At 40.4% G+C, this 23019-nt stretch overlaps 1 protein-coding gene across 2 annotated transcripts in view; it reads left to right on the top strand.

Moving 5' to 3' along the window:
* Nucleotides 1-18566, top strand: part of TUBGCP5 (tubulin gamma complex component 5) — a 60981-nt gene extending 42415 nt beyond the window's left edge. The window contains exons 13-23 of one of the 2 annotated variants that reach the window (XM_059055008.2): nt 998-1266; nt 2239-2437; nt 4210-4398; nt 5225-5407; nt 11125-11209; nt 11446-11566; nt 12023-12198; nt 13322-13447; nt 14071-14159; nt 16047-16147; nt 18004-18566. In XM_059055008.2, the coding sequence (XP_058910991.1) occupies nt 998-1266; nt 2239-2437; nt 4210-4398; nt 5225-5407; nt 11125-11209; nt 11446-11566; nt 12023-12198; nt 13322-13447; nt 14071-14159; nt 16047-16147; nt 18004-18059 (1594 nt within the window). In that variant the 3' untranslated portion in view covers nt 18060-18566. The remainder of the gene's footprint in view (nt 1-997; nt 1267-2238; nt 2438-4209; nt 4399-5224; nt 5408-11124; nt 11210-11445; nt 11567-12022; nt 12199-13321; nt 13448-14070; nt 14160-16046; nt 16148-18003) is intronic. The other variant, XM_059055005.2, reaches the window with a different exon arrangement.
* Nucleotides 18567-23019: the final 4453 nt, after the last annotated feature.

The raw sequence follows: 23019 nt of genomic DNA on the forward strand, positions 1-23019 counted from the left end.
ACTCTGTACAGATACATGTGTTTTGTTTTGTTTTGTTTTGTTTTTATTTATTTATTTATTTATTTTTGGCTGCATTGGGCCTTCATTGCTTCATGCGAGCTTTCTGTAGTTGTGACGAGCGGGGCCTACTCTTCGTTGCGGTGCATGGGCTTCTCATTGCAGCAGCTTCTCATTGCAGAGCATGGGCTCTAGGCATGCGGGCTTCAGTAGTTGAAGCATGCAAGCTTCAGTAATTGTGGCTCACGGGCTCTAGAACACAGGCTCAGTAGTTGTGGTGCATGGGCTTAGTTGCTCTGCAACATGTGGGATCTTCCCAGACCAGGGCTCGAACCCGTGTCCCCTGCATTGGCAGACAGATTCTTAACCACTGTGCCTCCAGGGAAGTCCCTAGATACATGTTTTTAATTGATAGCTATCCATTTAACTCATCAAGGAGAGTAACTTTCTTAGAGCTACAGAAAGGTAACCCTGTTTACACAGTGCTCATATAAAAGAACTGGCCTTTCTTTAGCTGAATTTTGGGTCTCATTATGTCTTGTTTCTTCTGTTGCACATGAGGATTTTTGTAAAAACGGGATTCTGACTATCCTTAGGTGGTGATGAGTACACCTTGTTTCATTGTTAAAATAGTCCAGTGGAAATAATTGTGGAAAAAAAGATGTGGAATTCTGGAGTTTACTTTCAGAGGAGATGGGTAAACTTTTATTCTACCCTTAAAGAGAACCAAATTAATCATATTTTGTTTAATTCCAATTCAGGAAACTTTCTGCATAGTTAGATTTTACCTATGCCATTCAGAGTATTTGTCCACTTTTCTGTGTTAAGCTGAAGTCAGGTAAAACATCTGTCCCATTTTACCTAAAGATTGCATTGTTTTACTAATAATTGATATTACTGTGTTTTGGAATGTTTGGACAACATGCCTAAGCTAGAATAGATACACTGTTGTTTTTAAGGAAGAGAAGTTAAAGTTTAAAATTCTTTTGAATCCCTACAGAAACAAGAATGTTCCGGTAAATCACAGAGACTTTTGGTATGCAACTTACACGCTCTACAGTGTATCGGAAAAGACAGAAAACGAAGAAAAAATGAGTGATAATGCTAGTGCGAGTTCTGGCAGTGATCAAGGGCCCTCCAGCAGGCAGCACACCATGGTGTCCTTCCTGAAACCCGTCCTCAAGCAGATCATAATGGCTGGCAAGTCAATGCAGCTGCTGAAGAACCTGCAATGCATGGAGAGCACCACGTGCCAAGCCACAGCCAGAGGTAACCGCTTAGTGGTGGAGCAGCTGCTCCAGTCTTCACGCTTGCCATTCTGAGATATGTCATTACTTTGCAGTTTGAAAATTATCAAAGCCTTTTATTTTCATGGAAGTGATCACCATGATCAAATTGATAGGTCATGCTGCTCCTGACTGAAAAAAGATTGTCCTCGTTGGAAACTTTTATCACGGTGTTTGAAAGGCAGTGATAATACGTTCCACGTGCATTTTACTTATTCTTGATGCCTTAGGACTGGTCCTTTAACAATAATTTTCTGGTATTTCTTAATGCAGAGCAGCATTTGGCACCTGAGGACATGAACTCTGGCAGATAGGAATTTGTTGGTGAGCGGTTCAGACTTGATCATAGATTTTGAGAAAATCTTGATATAATTTCTGGTCTTTTGGGATGTAATTTAAGCAGTATACTTAAGGTTTTATCAACTGACTAAAAAGGCTTTGAGAGGTATAGATGTGACCTTAGTTGTTTTGTTTGTAAATCATCTTAATGTTACGTTAATTAGTTTAAATTATTAGACCTACTTTAAGTAATATTTTCACTTTGTGGAATGTTTCCTTTTTAACTGAATAATAAAACGTAAAGAACTTTCCAGGGCCACTGTTGAAAGTGTTTTTCCCAATGTAATTATGATTCCTATTCGTGTTATCATAGTGCTATCTAGTATGATGGTAACCTTACTTTCAGGCATCCTGCTTAAGCTGTTACTCTGTTCAGAAAAAAACTAGCTTATACTTTGAATGTTTAAACATGCACTTTGCAATTGTCTAACAGAGGGTATAAAAAAATGTTTAGTTGTACTAAGGGTACTGTAAGGGTAACAAAACAGGGATAGACCTTCATAGGCCAAAGGAAAAATACCAGGCTATATTACATTTAGATAAGTTTACTTAACATTTCTTAATGTTAGTTATTTACTAGAACATAATTCACCTTACACATTTCTTGATGTTTCAGATGCAGAAAGAAAAAGTCTGTATACCCTGTTTCTGGAGTCTGTGCAGTCTCGTCTTCGACATGGAGAAGACTCCACTGCACAGGCCCTCACTGAGCAGCAGGCCACCAGAGAGACCCTCATTAAGATGCAGTCCATTGCCAAGAGGCATCTCGAACTGGATGATGTTCATGATCCGCTGCTGGCGATTAATTTTGCAAGGTGATACACACCTGCAGGATTTTCAGTGTTTGAAATGGCAGAAACGGTGCTGCAATATTTAGTAACTGTTTATCTCTGCCAGGTAGGGCTTTCCAGCCTTAAAAATAGAAACCTTTGTAGCCTCTCCTTTCTAATGAATGAAATACAAGAATATATTATGTTCACTTATTTCAGATACATAATTTAGCCTCCTTATTATTTGTGAGTGTCCACAGGTTGTCATGTGCCCTAGGCCCGTGAGCAGCGCTGTCACTCATACAGAAGATGCTCATGGAAGTTGGGGGTCCTGGGACATGTTGAGTCAGACCCTCCCAATGTATCTTGGCCCTTAGGGGCTTTTAGCTAATTGCCCCAATGAAATAAGTTATTAATGCCCACACAATACCTGTTTATTTTCTAATGGCCATCATTCACTACTTTCAACCCTAATGGCTAGAAAGACCTACTCAGTACTTGATCTTTTAGGCAGAAGCAACTCTGTGAAGGACTGCTTCACACAAAGAATACTTTGAGGAAAAAGATTTTTATTTCTATAATAGTTGGTAATTTTACGACTAAAGGTAAATATGGGACTCCAGAGTTTTGATTTAAGAGAATTCTATTGAGATGAATGAATAAAGAACATGTGGTGTATATGTACACAGTGGAATACTACTCAGTCATTAAAAAGAATGAAATTCTGCCATTTGCAGCAATATGGATGGACTTAGAGGGTATTATGCTTAGTGAAGTTAAGTCAGATGGAGAAAAACAAATATTGTATGATATCACTTACATGGGAAATCTAAAAAATACAGGGCTTCCCTGGTGGGTGAGTGGTTAAGAATCAGCCTGCCAATGCAGGGGACGCGGGTTCAGTCCCTGGTCCAGGAAGATCCCACATGCTATGGAGCAGCTAAGCCCATGTGCTGCACTACTGAGCCTGCACTCTAGAGCCTGTACGCCACAACTACTGAGCCCATGTGCTACAGCTACTGAAGCCCATGTGCCTAGAGCCCATGCTCCGCAACAAGAGAAGCCACCGCAATGAGAAGCCTGTGCACCACAATGAAGAGTAGCGCCCACTTACCGCAACTAGAGAAAGGCCGTGCGCAGCAACGAAGACCAACGCAGCCAAAAAATAAATAGATAAATAAATAAATTAAAAAAATAAAAAAATACAACAAACTGGTGAATATGACAAAAAAGAAACAGACTGACAGATATAAAGAACAAAATAGGCTTCCCTGGTGGTGCAGTGGTTGAGAATCCGCCTGCCGATGCAGGGGACACGGGTTCGTGCCCCGGTCCGGGAAGATCCCACATGCCGCGGAGCGGCTGGGCCCGTGAGCCATGGCCGCTGAGCCTGCGCGTCCGGAGCCTGTGCTTCGCAACGGGAGAGGCCACAACAGTGAGAGGCCCGCATATCACAAAAAAAATAATAAATAAAAAAAAATAAATAAAGAACAAAATATTGGTTTACTAGTGGGGAGAGGGAAGGGGAGGGGCAAGATAGGGGTGAGGAATTAAGAGGTACAAATTACTACGTATAAAATAAATAAGCTACAAGGATATATTGTACAGCACAGGGAATATGCCAATATTTTCTAATAACTATAGAGTATAACCTTTAAAAATTGTGAATCACTATGTTGTACACCTGAAACTTATATAATATTGTAAATCAACTGTACATCCATTAAAAGAAAAAAAAAGAATTGATGTCTTTTTTTAAAAAGAGAATTCTGTTGACAGCAGCTCTTAAAAAGAAGACTCATATTTTTATATTAAAGGTTGTATTTGGAACAGAGTGACTTTCACGAGAAGTTTGCTGGTGGAGACATATGTGTGGATAGATCATCAGAATCTGTGACTTGCCAGACTTTTGAATTAACGCTGAGATCTTGCCTCTATCCTCATATTGACAAGCAGTATCTAGATTGCTGTGGGAACCTCATGCGAACTCTAAAAAAAGATTACAGGTATGAGGAGTGGTTTCATTTGGGAGGTAGTTGGTAGTTTATTGTACTTCAAGAATAGCTGAAGTTATTTTTAAACCTAGATTTCAAGCTAATTTTAATTAGAGTAGGGAGTGGATATGCAATAAACAATTTTCTTTTGAGAGGATCAGTAGACCATCATTGTTTTCTTAACTTTATTGTGAAAATTGTTTCTGAGAATTTATCCCAAATGAAATACAGAAAAAGCTTGTTACACAAAAATGCTTGTCACGAAGTTTGCTATCAGAAAAAGAACATGAAATTACTTAGTAATGGATGACTAGTTCTTTAAATTGTGGCACATCCATAAATATGCAGATCCATATTAAAATATGGCGTATTCATTTCCGTGTATGAACTTTGTAAAGTTCATACAAATTATGTTTATACAGAGTTTTAAATAATGTAATGTTTCTTAAATCTTAAAAAATAGGGTATATAACATGGTAGGAACTATATTTTTTAATGCACGGCAAAAAAGACTGGGAAGAAATACCCTAAATATTAATAGTGGAAATTCATCATGAATAGTAGATTTGGATTGACTTTTTTTATTACACTTTTGTGACTTTGCCAAATTTTCTTCAATGTTATAGAAAAATAACTTCTTTCTGATTATTAAAAGTAAACCATATGCTGTTTTTATTATTTTTGAAAATCTTTAAGATGTATTAGTATTTCTAATTTTAGTAAATGTACAGTGTAAACCCGTTTCACTAAAAATGATGGTGTACAGTACCTGATCCTGATCTAGAATCCTATCTTATGAGCCTAAGATCTTTCTGTCACTTATTTTCTCTTCATTCAGGTTGGTTGAGTACTTGCAGGCCATGAGGAATTTCTTCTTAATGGAAGGGGGAGATACCATGTATGACTTCTACACGTCAATTTTTGATAAAATAAGAGAAAAGGAAACCTGGCAGAATGTGTCTTTTCTTAATGTCCAGCTTCAAGAAGCAGTAGGACAGCGTTATCCTGAAGACAGTTCACGGTAAAATATGGGAGGACCTTTTATTTTAAATATTATAAGATAATTCATGTGTCCCGAACTCTTCTCTTTTATATGTTATCTTATTTAATCCTCACACCAACCCCTATGAGTTTTACTAATGTTTTTTACACATTAGAAAACTGAGGCAGAGACTTACCTGGTGGTCCAGTGGGTAAGAATCTGGGCTCCCAGTGCAGGGAGCCCGGGTTCGATCCCTGGTCAGGGAACTAGATCCCACATACCACAACTAATAGTTCATATGCCGTAACGAAAAAGATCCTGCATGCCACAGCAAAGATCCCACAGTGCTACGACTAAGACCCAACACAGCCAAATAAATAAATATATTGAGAAAAAAAAAAAAAAAGCTGAGACAGCAGCGACTTTCCCACTGAATGAAAGGAGATGTGAGGTGGCATCGTGTGGTGCCATTAAATCTGTGTATAACAGAGGCTCATTTTCCACCCTGCTTGTTTGTCCTTTTTCCTGTTCCATGTCCTTGCTTGGCTACCTTTCTTGGCTCCCTCAGTGGCCCTTGAAAAGTAATAATGATAATAACATTTATTACATGTTACATGTTACACTTAGGACATTGATTTCCTCACAGCCATGCCAGGTTACTGCCCATCTACTACTTAGTAGTAGATAAAATATTCCTTTTATTTGTGTCATGTATTACCTTTGATGATTCCATAAAAGCAGAATTTTCATCAATTATATGATTAGTAAAAGCAGGGTAACTGCTAGATTCTTTTCACAATGAGGAATTAGTGCCTAGCAATCCCCGGCGGGGGGGTGCCAGGAAAGGTTAAGGCTATATTTTTCACTATCAATAGAAACTCATGAATTTTGTTATTTTTAGTATGTTTCAATCTATTATAGTTATTCCTTTTTTCCTTGCTCAGACTGTCCCATCTTTACCCAGACGGAACTCCTTCACTTGACTCTAGTAATCTTGGAGAGCATCTTTGCTTTCAGGACTGGATGTCCGGACTCATCCTGTACACTTCCTGCCCCAGGCTCTGCACCTCTTCCAGGAGCACTGGTCCTGTCTGTTCTGTGGCTTTAAAAGCCCTTGGTCTGTGTCCCAGAGTGTTCGTCTATACTGGATTATCAGTACTTCTGGGCTCACTCAGTGGATGGAGCTAGAAAATATGTAGAAAGAGGAAGATGAATCATAAGCTCATATTGATAATTCCAGTATGTATTAAAGATTACAGGATTTCACTTTTTTGATTTTCTTTTGTATCTTCCCTTGAGTGCTAACACATGAACATAAATATTTATTATATTCTATAATAAATCGTAATAGTTCCAAAGTAACAATAACAGCAACAAGCCCACTGAGAGTTTAAAACATGCTTGTGACTATATTCTCTTCCTTGTACTTTCAAGTCATCAGAATCCTATATTTCAAGGTCACCTGGAACAATTCTCAATGTGATTATACCATTATACCACTAATATAGGGCTGGGTTCATTTGTTGTATTTTCTACTTTTAGGAATCACTTCATTTTTATTTTTCTTGATTCCATTTTGTTTTTTAATTGTATAAAACAGCTATATATATATATATATATATATATGTATATATATATATATATATATTTTTTTTTTTTTTTTTTTTTTTTTTGCGGTACGCGGGCCTCTCACCGTTGTGGCCTCTCTTGTTGCAGAGCACAGGCTCCGGACATGCAGGCTCAGCGGCCATGGCTCATGGGCCCAGCTGCTCCGTGGCATATGAGATCTTCCTGGACCGGGGCACGAACCCTTGTCCCCTGCATCAGCGGGCGGACTGTCAACCACTGCGCCACCAGGGAAGCCCGCTATATATTTCTTAAGTTAAAATCATTGATACAAAATTACTTTTAGGGAGCTCTGGCTTCTGTTCCTATTCCTGTCCATTTTCTCCCTTTCCTCATAACCTTTTTTATTAGATTTTATTTTATCCTTCCAGCATTTAGTTTTTGGAACCAAAACCGTATGTGTACATATTCCTTTTTCTCCTCACATGTTACAGAAAAGGAAGCACACAGTGTGCCCTCTGTAACACCTGCTTAACTTTTCTTAAGTAGATAATACATCCCAGAGTCACTGCATTGCAGGCTAGAGAGCTTGTCCTCACTACTTTACAGCTGATTGTGTTCATTCAGCCAGGTGTCCTGTTGGTGGACACGTGGATTCTGTTCTGCGGCGTATGTATACAGTGACTGGTCTTAATGCGTCTCACTTCTTATTTTTGCCAGTGTAACTTTGGAGTGTTTTTCTAGAATGGGATTGCCAGGTAAAAGGATAAACACCTGTGTAACTCTGCTAGCTGTCACCAAATTCCTCTTCATAAAGGCCATATTTTTTCGAATCTCCACCAGCAATGAGGCTTTCTGCACAGCCTCGCCAACAGAATGTGTCAGACTTTCAGATTTTTGCCAGTCTGATGATGAAAAATGATGTCTCAGTGTAGTTTTTATTTACATTTTTCATGTGACCGTAGTTATCTTTTCATGTGCTTATTTTTGCATTTGTTTTAAAGTGAACTCTCCGCATCTTTTGCCACTATTTCTGTCAGTATCAAGTTGTTGGTCTTCATCCTCTCCAGTTTTAGAAGCTCTTTTTTTTTTTTTGGCTGTGCCACATGGCTTGTGGGATCTTAGTTCCCCAACCAGCAACCAGGGATCAAACCCACGCCCTCTGCAGTGGAAGTGCGGAGTCCTGACCACTGGACTGCCAGGGAATTCCCTAGAAGCTCTTTTTATAGGTTTCCCAGTTTGGCATTTGTCTTTTTGTTCTGCTGATGGTATAACAATTTCTTGTTTTGTCATGAAGATATTTTTTAGTTCTATAATGTATATTTTCTTATTACTTCTGAATTTTAAGTGATAGTTAAAGTTTTACTGTATCCAGGTGTATAAAGAAATTCACCCATGTTTTCATTTAATGCTTGAACGGATTTTTATACATTTAGGTGTTGATCCATTTGGAATTTATTCAGCTAAAAAACATGAGAAATAGATCCAGTTTTATCTTTTTTCCAAATGACTAACTGGTTGCCATCACTTATTTCTTTAAAAAAAAATCCACCTTTCCCCATTTATTTGATACCCCTTTATCATTAAATTTTCATATGCACTTGAGTTATATGCATTGGGTCTCTCTCTGAATTTTCCATCCTGTTTCACTGTTCAGTGTATGCACATGCCAACAGCATTCTGTTTTATTAATAGGGTTTTCCTGGCTATTCTTGCTTTATTTTAACAAATGTACTTTATTTATCATCTTGTCTAGCTCCATCCACCAAAACAAAAACAAAAACATTGGTGATATTTTTATTGAGACGCCCACTCACAGATTAACTCAGGACAGATGAGCCACCCCATTGGGACCCCTTCTCGTATGGCTTCCGTGTGTTCTAGGCACCTGTCTGTGCCCTCAGGCTCCCTGAGTCTGCACGCACAAGTCTCCTTCTTGGTTCCAGGCTCCCCTGCCCTGCCCGTACCCCTCCCTTGTCACTGGCGCTCCTTCTGCACCCTCCCTGTGAGCCCCTGGCCCTCCGCCCGCTCTTAGCGGAGCTTCTCGCTCTCCTGCCTGGGGCACCTTCATTCTGCGTCCATGGCTTCAGCGACCGCTAGTGACCTGCAGGTCAGTACCTTTAGCCCAGGTGTCTGCACAACCAGTGCCTCATGACTTTCCTCAGGTGCCATGTGTCCAGAACTGAGCTCCATCGTTTCCTCAGCCCTTTGTTTCTCTGGACAGGACCACTGTTCATCCCAGTGCCAGTGTAGCTCACCTTAGACTCCTTCCCATCTGCGGCCCCCACAAACCCTGGTCCCTCGGTTCTGCCTCCTGGATGACGTTCCCCACGCCTGCTAACCAGCTGTCTCGGCGTCTGTCCCTTCCACTTGGCCCTCCAGGGCCACACGGGACACTAGCCGCCCCACCCCCACGCACGCTTGGGCTCCGTGGCGCCTCGGAGCAGATGGGCCGAGCTTCTCCTGAGAGAGCTTTTCACTGTCTGGCTCCCCACCTCGCTTCTTGTGCACACAGAGACAGACACATCGCCTCCTCTCTCCACCACACTTCCCACTTCAGGGATTTGGGACATTTCTGGTTTCCCCGAGAGCTGTACTCTCTCCCATAGGAGCCTTCACGTGTCTGCACCCTCCAGTTACCTGAGTTAGCTGCTCTCCCATGGGCATGGCCAGCAGTTGTCTGCGTTCCTGCAAAGCTGCCCCCCCTCTTGTTGACTGCAGGTTTTGTTTGCTCTGGGCTATGAGCCCCTGGAGCGGGGGAGGGATTGGCTTTTTATCACCTGCTTAGTGCAGCACTTGACAAGGTATTCAGTAGGTGCCTACTAAGTACTTAGTAGATGCACGTGTAACAGACTTACGAGCTAAAAAAATTCTGACTAGTCTGTGACATGGAATGAATTGGCTAAACGTAAATCACACACTGCCCCTTACACCTCTGGTTGTAAGGCTAACTCCTGCCTCGGCCTTAGAGTTAACCTTCCGTGGGCTGCATCCAGGCGTCGCCACAGGTGCCTCTGTAACCTGGGAGAGTCACGTCCTTTCTCAGCCCAGTGACAGAACTGTTCTGAGGAGTGAAGGAAATAAGTGCCTGGTTCAGGAAGATTTCCATGCCCTATGGTAGCTGCATTCTATTGAGAGTCACACTCAAACTAGTTGGGAAACAGTGGATGAAGCCATGTGTGTGACACCTTTGCTTTAGAAGCAGCCCCCATTTTTTTTTTTAAACATCTTTATTGGCGTATAATTGCTTTACAATGGTGTGTTAGTTTCTGCTGTATAACAAAGTGAATCACCTATACATATACATATGTCCCCATATCTCCTCCCTCCTACGCCTCCCTCCCTCCCACCCTCCCTATCCCACCCCTCCAGGCAGTCACAAAGCACCAAGCTGATCTCCCTGTGCTATGCAGGTGCCTCCCACCAGCTATCGGTTTCACACTTGGTAGTGTATATATGTCCATGCCACTCTCTCACTTTCAGACCCCATTCTTGCCCACACACTTGCATATGCCTGCTCTCCAGGGTGAGGAGAACAGCCTCTCCCTCAACCAGATACACACACACACACACACACACACACACACACACACACACACTCTCCCTCTCCCTCTCTCTCCCTCTCTCTCTCTCCCCAACCTCTCTCCTGCCACCCCCAACAGAGGGTCCGTCTCCTGAGCCTCTTGATGAACTCTACCGGGACTAGGCACCTAGCAAATACAGTTAACCTTCCCTGACTTTTTTTTTTCCCAAGTAATTTACTATAAGTATCTTCTTTTTTGTTTGTTTGTTTGTTTTCTGTACGTGGGCCTCTCACTGTTGTGGCCTTTCCCGTTGTGGAGCACAGGCTCCGGACGCGCAGGCTCAGCGGCCATGGCTCACGGGCCCAGCCGCTCCACGGCATGTGGGATCTTCCCGGACCGGGGCACGAACCCGTGTCCCCTGCATCGGCAGGCGGACTCTCAACCACTGCGCCACCAGGGAAGCCCAAGTATCTTCTTTTTTCTAGCTAAACCCATTATTTAAAAATTTTGCCCCCCTTCTTTATTTCTAAAACCTGATTTCTATTCTGCAATATATGCTTAGAAAAATATGGACTCTCTACATTCATTTTATGAAATGTCTTTTTGGAATATATAAATAGATAACTCAAAGTACTAAATAACTAAAACTTATATTTCTTTATCTAGTCTATCTATATCTTTTGAAAATGTTGACACAGCTAAGAAGAAACTCCCTGTTCATATCTTAGATGGTCTGACCCTGAGCTATAAGGTATGTGCTGATATTCTGTATAAGAACATTTTCTATTAAAATTAAGGCATACAAGGGACTTTCCTGGCGGTCCAGTGGTTAAGACTCCGCACTTCCAATGTAGGGGGCGTGGGTTCAATCTCTGGTCGGGGAACTAAGATCCCACATACTGTGCAGCACAGCCAAAAAAAAAAAAAATTGAGACATATGAGTAATAGGTTACTTTCTATTCTAATTTCCTGTTTTTGTTTTCATAGGTCCCATGGCCTGTGGACATTGTTATAAGTTTGGAATGTCAAAAAATTTATAATCAGGTGTTTCTTCTCTTATTGCAAATAAAATGGGCAAAATATAGTCTGGATGTTTTACTGTTTGGTGGTAAGATTTGTTTTCAACAGATAAATTATAATTTAATTTTAGCACTGAAAATAAGGTTGGTAGTCTTAGATCATTTTTTATGTATACACAAGTGCCAGAATGATATGTGTTTATGGCAATAGCTTTACAGACATCAGAATTAACTTCCCTGAATGAGTACAGTTAATCTGAAATACAATAACTAAATTAGGAATTTAGCCAGAATAAAAATTCTTAGGTTATGTGAAAAAGTTTTAATGACAAGTTAATGGGACTTTGTTTTTATATTTTTGAGGACAGTGATAATCAAGGTGGTATGGCAGCTTTTACTGCTTCACCTTCCAGATAGGGAGGATGGGGTCCCTGCTGTATATCCAGCCGAGTACCATGCCAGTACAAGTCCTGCTCTGTGCAGTGGTGCAGGTGGGGTCTGAGTGGATGCTCTTCCCACCCCCTCTCCTCTCCATTCCTTTACAGAACTAGCTAGTCCTGCTGAAAAACCGCAACTTGAAGGACTTTTAGGTGGACAAGACACAGCTGCTAATTTTGGACCACAGAAGGAGCCAGTAAGACAGCAGATTCATCGTATGTTCCTCTTAAGAGTGAAGCTCATGCACTTTGTGAACAGCTTACACAACTACATCATGACCAGGGTTCGTGTCTGTCCATCCACTCAGTTCTGTCACTGTGTATACATCTGTTCACAGAGAATTACTTGTAATATATTTATAAATATAAACAAGCACACAAAATACTTATAGACTGTAAATGTGAAGATAGCACATACTAAAAACTTGATCATAAAATAACATGGCAGCAGGGGGAAGTGTTTTTTAAAACATGCCAGAGCACGTGTGTCCGGACACTGTGTCTCTCCTGTCTAGTGACCCCTTGGGATGACACACCCAGAGCTCCTCTTTTGGACTTCCCATCAGAATTTGCCACGTAGTCCTTTAAATGTCACCAGTGGGAACAGGGCTGTCCCTGGAAAATGGCTTCAGTTTTTTGTAATGGAAGCCTAAAAACAAATCTGTCAGGCTAGCATGGGGCATAAGGAAGAAAAGGCAGCCAGATTATATACTTTTTCCTTAAACATAAGAAGTAACTTGAGTAAATAAAACTGCTTTTCTTACACATATTAAAACCAGTTCTAGAGGAACTTCTGGAGAGGAGTTCAGATGTTTGAACAGTAGCCGTGTTATTCGAGGACAGTACTCACTGGGATTATAATGGTTGCTAAAAAACAATTTGTAGTCATTCTGGTAGATAGGTTCTAAGAACCCACTTTTGTTTGGATGAAGTGAGCCTTTGAAGCCTGTGTTTTAGACATGATACACATGGCAGAGGTACTCTCTGTTTCCTGTGCACTAGTGGCCTTCAGAGGGCCAACCTTAAGCCCTTAATTGTTGAGCGTAAATGGTAGTTTACCATTTACTCTCTACCATGGTAGTTAAGTTTTTATTTAATTTGTTTTTTGTTCTCTACTTGAGGTACAGTTATGTTCCTTTTAAAGAAAGACCATTATGTAAGCAGTGGAATTTATTAAAACATATAAATTCAGTTTACCTGGTGACTTTTTAAAAAAATAATTGCATATCCTATACAGTTCATATACTTGCCCCTCCTCACAGGAGCAGTCTGTTATTCCAGAGTGAGGCATTCTCTCCCTGTGCAAGTGAATGTAGAAGAGGTTGGTAAAAAAGTTTTGTGTGTGTGGCACATTAGTTCTCAAAGAAAAAAATCTATTGATTAAATTTGTCATCTTTCTCTTTCAAGATTCTTCACAGTACAGGGCTGGAGTTTCAACATCAAGTCGAAGAAGCCAAGGATTTAGATCAGTTGATTAAAATTCACTATAGATACTTGTCAACCATCCATGATCGATGTCTGCTGAGGGAAAAGGTACATGAGGTGTCTGTCACCTGTGAACTTGGCCACTGAGGCAGGAATGAAGCTAACCAAGGGAAGTTGTCTCTCTACTTTGGAATTTTATACTTATTAAGCTTTTGATCTGCAAAATATTCTTTAAGGAAGGACCAGATCAAATAGGTTACAAATTTGTGCCATACGACTGGAAATTACATAGAAGAGAAACAGCTGACAACTTTATAGTGACCGTCCGCACTCACTCAGCACTGTGTTTGGATTCAATAAGAAAGTTTTATCAATTATGGAACAATAGTGCTTTGGTCAGGAAATGTGTCCAGCTTGATGTGAATATATGGGATTAAGTCATCTTACAGCCGTTGGAATAACTTGCCCCATTTCACTGGTGAATTCAAATGGCTGTCCCAGGAAATGGTAGCTTGCTGGCTCTGCTGCTGATATACCTGTACTGGGGTTGCAGAAGGCGTGTGGCCCAATTCCAAGTGCATTTTGTTCAGAGCCTAGTACCCTTCCTTATACCTAGAAGGCAGTAATTGCACTGAGCTTTTTCTGTGACTCATTTAAATTAGGTGAAAGTGTTGGTGTCAGTGTCCAAACATGGTCACAGAGCCTATGTTCTTCTATGGCTTTCTCTCCAGGTCAGTTTTGTGAAGGAAGCCATCATGAAGGTGTTGAACTTGGCCCTCATGTTTGCAGACGGTTGGCAGGCTGGCCTGGGGGCATGGCAGTAAGTACGCAGCTTGTGGGGCCTCTGTGCTGTGACCATTTCAGTTTTACTTTTAGCTGGCTTCATTCTGGGAGCCTTGTTTTTCTTCTTGGCAACACATCACGTACACTTATAATTATGGAAAGAATTGAAGAATTTGTTCATCTAAACTAGGCAGCGTCGAGGATTATGCAATTCTTTTCTGAGCGATAAAACAAGAAAAATCTGAAGTCTTTTGATTAGAACAAGCAAATATCCTTAAATTACATTCCTGTTGTATAGGTTTGCTAAATTTTTGTTAATGGATGCCTTCGAGCATACACAGAAGTGGGCGGGGAGCATAACAGACCCTGGGGTCCATCACTCCACTTCAGCAGATGCCAGTGACAATCAGTTCTGTTTTGTGTTTACTGCCCACTCCCACTCCCATTCACTCAATTATTTTAAACCAAATTCCGGACATCATGCTAGATCCTAGTCCAAAATTGTATTTTAGAGAGCTCTAAAAGAATTATTGTATATTTTACTTTTAGGGTGTTTATTATCCACACCTATCACATAGAAAGTCAGAGGACCCAGGAGCTCTTTCTTCCTATCCAGAGTACCATCCTCTACCATTACCTTGAATGTGCAGCTCAATAGTTTATCCCTGTCTTGTTTATAAAATTAATGTAGGGCTTCCCTGGTGGCGCAGTGGTTGAGAGTCCGCCTGCTGATGCAGGGGACACGGGTTCATGCCCCGGTCCGGGAAGATCCCACATGCTGTGGAGCGGCTGGGCCTGTGAGCCATGGCTGCTGAGCTCGTGCGTCCAGAGCCTGTGCTCCGCAGTGGGAGAGGCCACAACAGTGAGAGGCCCGCGTACTGCAAAAAATAAATTAATTAATTAATTTAATTTAATTAATGTAATGCTGCTATTATTACTCCCTTGAAATATATTTAAAAGAGCAAGTCTGGTTGACTGGGCTGTTAGGATAGTAGCTTGTACTTAGTTGGTATTAGTAAGGAGCTGCAAGTTCATTATAGCACTAACCTAAAATCTTAACATATGGCTGTGTCAGAATACTCTAAATGGTAGATAAAAATTCCTCTTTGGTAGATAAAATTCCTCATTGCAGGGATGAAAACAGAAGTCTTACTTTATTATTGCTGTCTCAAGTGTGTGCCGCAGACTTCTCCCTCCATGTCACTGTCAGGTGGAGGAGAGGGTAATAACATTGTTGCATATACTTCGCTAAAATTGAACTGTTTCTTCAACAAGGGGGTGAGGAGGACTTAAGAGGCATATTAACCATCGCAGTTTATGGAAATTAACTGATCTTGATTCACATTTAAAGCAGAAAGTGAAAAATTTTTAAAGCAAGGTGAAATTTTTAAGCAAATGGTATGGTGGCTATGATTTTAAAGGAGTATTTATCTTTAGTGTGTACACACTGAAATATTTATGACTGAAATGCTATGATGTCTCAACTAAGGGTATAAGTGGGACTGCCTGCAGGGAGGTGACTACTGAAGCTGGGTATGGGTGTTTGCTATTTCACGTAATAACAAGTTTTTAGTAAGTTTAAAATGTAAGGTTTTATATCTTTAATGTGCTGTTTAGTTCAAAGAAGGTGTGCTTGTGAAAAGTAAAAGTATAGAACTATACAATAGAAAAGGGAATATCCCCAGTTATCCTCACTCTAGAACTCACTACCATCCTGAAGCAGCAGTTTTGTATCCTAATGACAGTTTCCTTCAGACTCTTTGAAAGTTTGGCAGGAAATTTTATATTTTATTTTAGAATCTTTAGAGTTAGGATTCTACATAATTAAACTGAAGCACATTTGAAATTACTCCAAAGGCATTTTATAGCCTACCTAGTAACTCCTTATGCATTTACCTAAGTTGAAATTTACTTTCTTTCCTAGAATGGAATCTATAGAGAAAATGGAGTCTGATTTTAAAAACTGCCATATGTTTCTTGTAACCGTTTTAAACAAAGCTGTCTGTAGAGGATCCTTTCCCCATCGTGAGTATTATGTTAAAATTATTACTGCTTTTATATTTTCTTTTTTTTTAAAAATTCTACAGCATTTCTATTGATTGATTGATTGATTATCTGTGTTGGGTCTTCGTTTCTGTGCGAGGGCTTTCTCTAGTTGTGGCAAGCGGGGGCCACTCTTCATTGTGGTGCGCGGGCCTCTCACTGTCGCGGCCTCTCTTGTTGCAGAGCACAGGCTCCAGACGCGCAGGCTCAGTAGTTGTGGCTCACGGGCCCAGTTGCTCCGCGGCATGTGGGATCTTCCCAGACCCGGGCTCGAACCCATGTCCCCTGCACTGGCAGGCAGACTCTCAACCACTGCGCCACCAGGGAAGCCCCTGCTTTTATATTTTCTGGTAACTAAGTCTACCTGTATTGTTTTGGTACTGATCTCATGAAGAATTAGAATTCTTCACTACTTCGAACCTGGGAAGTCCCTCAGCAGTTGAATTGTTTTTCCCAAATTACAGTGGGGTGAGTGAATCAGATGTAAAACATTGAGACTGAAGATTTTGCTTTCTAGTATATCATGTGTTACACCAATGGATTTCTAAAACCATCGTTAAGTAAAGCAGATGGCAGAATAGGTTTCAGTCACACTTCACTGTCATGTGTAGCTTTGGTAACTATTCCTTTTCAAAAGATAGGGTTTGCGGGGGTGGGGGGTGTTTGTTTTGTTTTTTTAGCAATTTTAAAATTCCCAAGGCTGCCTCTTACACAAGGAAATGCAGGCCTGATGGTTCAGTACACGGACAGTGTGTGAAGCAGACAGAGGTCTGTAGGGTGAGTCATGGGGAGAAGACAGTCATTTAATCTACAGACACAAAGGACTAAGTAGTATCTCTTGCAGAGCTTTTTTGGGAAAAGTATGCAGGGCTAATTTGTTCCCTATTTCTGTATGTTCAAATTGTGATATGCTCATTAAGAGTAGCTGAACATTTTTTAAAATACTGTTAGAGTAACAAGTGAACATGGAATAAACAAAAAACATATCATTAGAAAGTTGTGAATGCAAAGAAGTCTAAATAAATTCTGGGGTGAGATGAGCCCTTCAGTGCTGACCTGCTGCACCCACAGTTCAGGTAGGTGGGGCAGTGACCGGCCAGAGGCACATAATCTTTGCCAGGATAGAGAAACCCATTGTCGGCGTGGCAGACTGGAATCCTAGAGTGCCCCACGCAGAGCCGGTCCTCCTGACCCCCAGCCCTCCCCGACGGCTCTGTGTAAGTAGTGAAGAAGCTGGAGGCTGGCCAGGCAGGAAAACAGAGAAAGTTCTGATCTCACAGTGCTTAACTTAGATTGCTGTATTCCTGTGTCAGGTGACTCTTCTGCAATGAAGAGGCATTTGTTTATTACACAGGTATTTAAAAACAAATTAATGTCGTAAGCCCCTACTGCCTCCTCTCAGCCTCCCCCATTTTTACCCTCAGCCAAAAAAAAAAAACCATGCTGTGTTAGAAATGTGTTAGAGGAAACATTGATACATTTGTCCATTTTTGCACTGGGTGACTGTTACGCAAGGAGATTCCACTCATAGCTCAGAACATGGCTTTTTGTTGTGAATTGAGGCCATGACATTTTGAAAAATGTGATTTGTTCAGTGTAATGCCCAGATTGTTTTTGTTTTCAAAACTAAAATGATCTGAAATAGAAATAAACCATACTTTCTCAATTGTATTTAATAAATGAAGATTATCATCTTTATTATATGTTAAAAATAATGAGTATTTTAATTAAAAATAGAAAATGTCTCTAAGTACTTTTCAAGACATTTATTAGAGCCTATTTAGCCATTTTCAAACATTTAAACCTATTTTATTAACCTATTTTTATTCTTCCCACAGTGGAATCTCTAGCACTGTCACTCATGGCTGGCATGGAGCAAATACCTTCAGTGTAGCAAATGCCTCCGATTTAATCTTCATACATATACATTTCCACCACATGCAGCTGCGAAACGGGAATCCATCTTGGTTTGTTTTTAAAACTGTTGTCTGCTGTCTAGACAAGAGGGTTTTATGTGTTTTCTCTGGAGATTATTGGTTAGTATATCGGGTTATGCATATAAAACTATCAATAATGCAGAATGTATGTAGGCTGTTTACACTTATATTTCCTACTATAAGCTATAGATTTATGGTATTGATACCTTTAAATGTAAAATAATTGTTTTTGAAAATGTAATTATTAATATTAAAAATAAATTAAAGCACTTTATTCCCCTTTTGCTTAGTCACAGAAGTTTTGTGTTTTTTTGGAACTGGGAAGTTCCAAAATGGAAAATAGCTTCCACCAATGTCAATAAATGTAAAAGCCAGCTGTTGATACATCCTATTGTATGGCTTTTGTGAGCTAACCACAATTAATTAAAACTATATTTACTGTTCAGTTTTCCTACAGTTTCTTTACTTCTTGGCATGTCTCTACCATTTATGACTCAGCACTATATTTACTACTTACTTTTTAAAAACAACTACTGAAGTCCACATAGCCTCAGAGCTGAGCACCCAGGGGCCTCTGCCCTAGGCACAATCTCAGTCGTTTTACAGCATCAGCATTTCCTGCACGCAGATGGCAAAGTCGGCTAATAAGCCCTCCTGGGAACGAGCCCAGGTCTCAGGCTTTACTCTGAAGTCTTGGAAGAAATTCACTGAGGAGGCCTTCAAATGCCAGGGATGAATAGTTACTTCCAGGTCTCAAGAAAACACTGCAGTATAACCTAACAACTATAAGATATAAGAAGTATTTCTTGATCTGGTGCTTTAAGTCAAAACCCTGTAGAAACTGATGGAAGCCTATGCTCGCATAAATCAGTCATGATGGAGTCAAGGTTCAAACAATGATGGCCTGGCTCTTTTGGTAAAGTTCTTTATGCATAGCAAAAATCATCACATCAAACATACCAAAACATAATTCTTTCATAAACTGAATTATGTTTAATATCAGTGTTTCTAAACCTGGGATAGAAGATACATTTATTTATAGGATATTTAGGAAAGTAAATATTTTCATTAAAAAAAATGAGTATTTGGAATTTGTTGTTACCTTAGACTGATTTTATACTGTATTTGTTCTTTTCTCACGACTTTAAGAGTTTCCAAGGGAAGATTAACAAAGTTTAAATTGGGGGAAGAATAGACTTCACAAAGTGTCACCAGTTGGTTTCTTCGGGAAGGAGCCTCCAAGATTCAGAGTGCTCAGTGGGGAGAAGGGAAAGGGCGATGAACTGGCTGGAGAGAAAAGCCAGCCCTGCAGGGTTGAGACAATAGGCTTCTGTCCCCCACCTTCATCAGTCCTTGGTTGTGGGTCCCTAGGGCAAGCATGCCCTCTCCAGCTGAGGCCACCCCAGGAGCAGCGACACTGCAGCTGTCTGCTGGCAGTGCACCAGCACATCAGCTACACTCATCAGGTGATTCTTGAGTCATCTAAATAAAGGACTTCTACACTAACTCTGAGTAAGAACTGCTCTTTAACTAGTTTGTGTAGGAAAGTTAATGCTGTGATGTACATTAAATTGCCTTCTCCTCTGTGTAGAAAAGATGGGATCTCTTTTACTTAATTTTTCTTCTGGTTCTGTTTGGACCTTTAATCTTACGGTTTTCCAGTTGGGCATGTTAGGAGCTTGGAAGTCATCACTCCCATCCTTGGAACAAGAAAAAAGCTGAACAAAATGAAGATCAGTAGCCCTTCTTAGACCCATCAGACTTGAGGTCAGAGGGCAAACTGCTGCCCCCAAAATTGGAGAGACAAGCAGACATAGAGAATCACATTATACCAGAGCAACCTCTTCAGGAGCCAGAACCAAGCTAAGGAAACTTAAATCATAATTGACAAATCGCTAGAGGCTCAATGTGGACAAGACTCTGCGTTAAAAACTCCAGGGGGCCCAGACTTGAGGGATGGGGCGTACTTTTGTGAGTTTTAGGAGGGCTACCAGGTTTTCACAGTGAAGATCAGAGAGAAATCCTCTTGTGTTTCTTGCATGAGGAAGAGAATAGTATCCATTTTGTAATATGCCCAGAGAATTCTGTTTTTAGCCAGGCTGAGTAGAGGGAAACTTTTACCAGAGCCTAATGAACCTGGAGGAAGGGAAACACCGAATTCCAGCCCCTTCTAGTCTTCCTGTGTCACCTAAGAGACGGGGGGAGGGGGGGGGAGTGTGTGTGTGTGTGTGTAGCGGGTGGAGGGAGGAGATAACTGAGAAGCACTTGTAAAGGTCGTAGCACAGGGGCACAGGCTCACAGGACTGAGAGCTAATCATAGCTAATCATAGTACTACAAAATGCTTTTCCTCCTCCACACCTTGCTGCCCCACCAGTAGGGCTTCTGTGTAACAGGGGAATACAATGAATTACAACTGTAAGCTAAAACCTTATTTAATAAGAAGTCTCCAGGGAAACCTGACTACAATAGGATACAGAAACCAGGACACCAGAGGAAATTGTAGCTTCTGAAACCTACTGCTACAGCAAATGGTAACAGTCTAACTGCTACCCAGATAAACCTGTTTGCCTCATATCCTTTTACCCAGCACAGCATGTCCAGCTTCTATCAAAAAGCAAAAAAACAGTTTGAAGAGACAGCAAGCATCAGAACTGGACTCAGATTTGGCAGAAATGTTGGAATTATTAGACTGGGGACTTAAAACAACTATGATTAATATGCTAAGGGCTCTAATGGAAAAAGTGGATGCCATACAAGAACAGATAGGCAATGGAAGTAGAGAGATGGAAACTCAGTAAGGACATGGTTGAACTGAACTGGATCAGAGAGTCATTTTTAAATTACTTCAACAGAATACAATTCAAACTTAAGAGAACATTCAGCATGATAGGCCACATTTTGGGCCATAAACTACACCTTAACAAATTTTTAAAAATAGAAATCATACAGAGTATGCTCTCAGACCACAATGTGAATGGAATGAACAAGCAGGGGCTGCAGGAGGCGGCTTTGTAGGGTTGGCCAAAAAGTTTGTTTGGGTTTTTCTATAAGATGTTGTAGAAAAACCTGAACAAACTCTTTGGCCGACCCCAATAGTAACTAGAGGTGGAGGTGGTGGATGTGATTGCTTTGGATGATTCTGTGGTTGGCAAGGAAGTGAAACCTGTTAGATTGAGGACCAGGTAGGGTGCGGCCGGTTCAGTGGATAGGAGAACTAGCTGGGTGGGGGATGTTTCTAGAGAGCAAGGGAACTCATGATTAGGCCTTTCTAAGGCCCTGTGAGGATCAAAGATGTAAAGGCAGCACATGAAGTTTTAGGCCTTATAACAGGAGTGAGGTTAGGCGTCTAGTTACAGCATGATTTGTTGAAAAGACTATTATTTTCGATTGAATTGTCTTGGCACCCTTGTCAAAAATCATTTAACTATAGATGTATGGGTTCTCAGTTTTATTTCATTCATCTATGTGTCCATCCTTATGACACTACCACAGTGTCTTGATTATTGTAGCTGTGTAGTAAGTTTTCAAGTCAGGAAGTATGATTCCTCCAGTTTTGTTCTTTTTCAAGATTGTTTTGGCTGTTCTGGATTGTTTACATTTCAATATGGATTTTAGGATCAGTTTGTCAATTTCTGCAAAAAAAGGCAGTTGGAATTTTGCTAGGGATTCCATTCAATCTGTAGATCAATTGGGAGAGTACTGCCATTTTCACAATATTTAATTTCTAATCCATGAACATGGGATGTCTCTATTTACTTAGGTCTTCTTTAATTTTTTTAACAATGTTTTTATTTTTTAGTGTGCTAGTCTTATATTATTATCAAATGTATGACTTATTATTTTTGATGCTATTGGAAGTGGATTTGTTTTCTTCATTTTATTTTTTAGTTGGCCATTGCAAGTGTACAGAAACAAATGCAGGTTTTTATATAGTGATCTTGTATCCTACAACTTTGCTGAACTTGCTTATTAGCACTAATGTGCGTGTATGTCTGTTCCTTAGGATTTTCTGTATACAAGATCATGCCAACTGCAAACAGAGACAGTTTTACTTCCTTCCAATATGAATGACTTATTTCATTTTCACATGTAATTTCCCTGGCCAGAACCTCCACTAAAATGGTGGATAGAACTAGGACAGGAGAAAATGTCCTTAAAATCAAGGAAGATTGATGTTACTGTTAGTAGAATGTAATTACATGAAAAACTCTTTATTTACGTAACAAATGATTTGCTGAAATCAAGACAAAATAAATTTAATGAAATAAAGATTTGAAGTTGTAAAATATTTATGCTTTTTTTTTTTTTCCCAGTATGCGGGCCTCTCACTGTTGTGGCCTCTCCCGTTGCGGAGCACAGGCTCCGGGCACACGGGCTCAGTGGCCATGGCTCACGGGCCTAGCCGCTCCGAGGCATGTGGGATCTTCCTGGACCGGGGCACGAACCTGTATCCCCTGCATCGGCAGGCGGACTCTCAACCACTGCACCACCAGGGAAACCCTGCTTTTGTTTTATTACCCCAGCATTTCTTGCCCAATCAACAGAACTCAATATGTGCTATAAATAGTCTTTCATGTTTTAATGACTTTCAATTTTGTTCTTATGAAGATATAATTGTCAAGAAGATAAAACATACTTTATTTATTAGTTTGTTAACTTGATTAACTTAAATATGGACACCCAAGTATATGAGCCTCTTGCCCCAGGCTTCAATTCACCTGGATTGGCAAATATCTTTAGGATAAGTTGTCTCCAGTTCACCCCTTTGCCTCTGTCAAGGTTCTTGCTTTCTTTTAGCTGTTGGAATGTTCCTTACTATTTTGGCAAGTGTGCTTAAGAATTTAAGATTTCTAAAGCATATTTTAATCAGTATATTTAGTTGTTTTCAATGAAGTTTATTCTGAAAAACCTAGCTT

The sequence above is a fragment of the Kogia breviceps genome, chromosome 2 (assembly GCF_026419965.1).
Source record: "Kogia breviceps isolate mKogBre1 chromosome 2, mKogBre1 haplotype 1, whole genome shotgun sequence".
Classification (NCBI taxonomy): Eukaryota; Metazoa; Chordata; class Mammalia; order Artiodactyla; family Physeteridae; genus Kogia; species Kogia breviceps.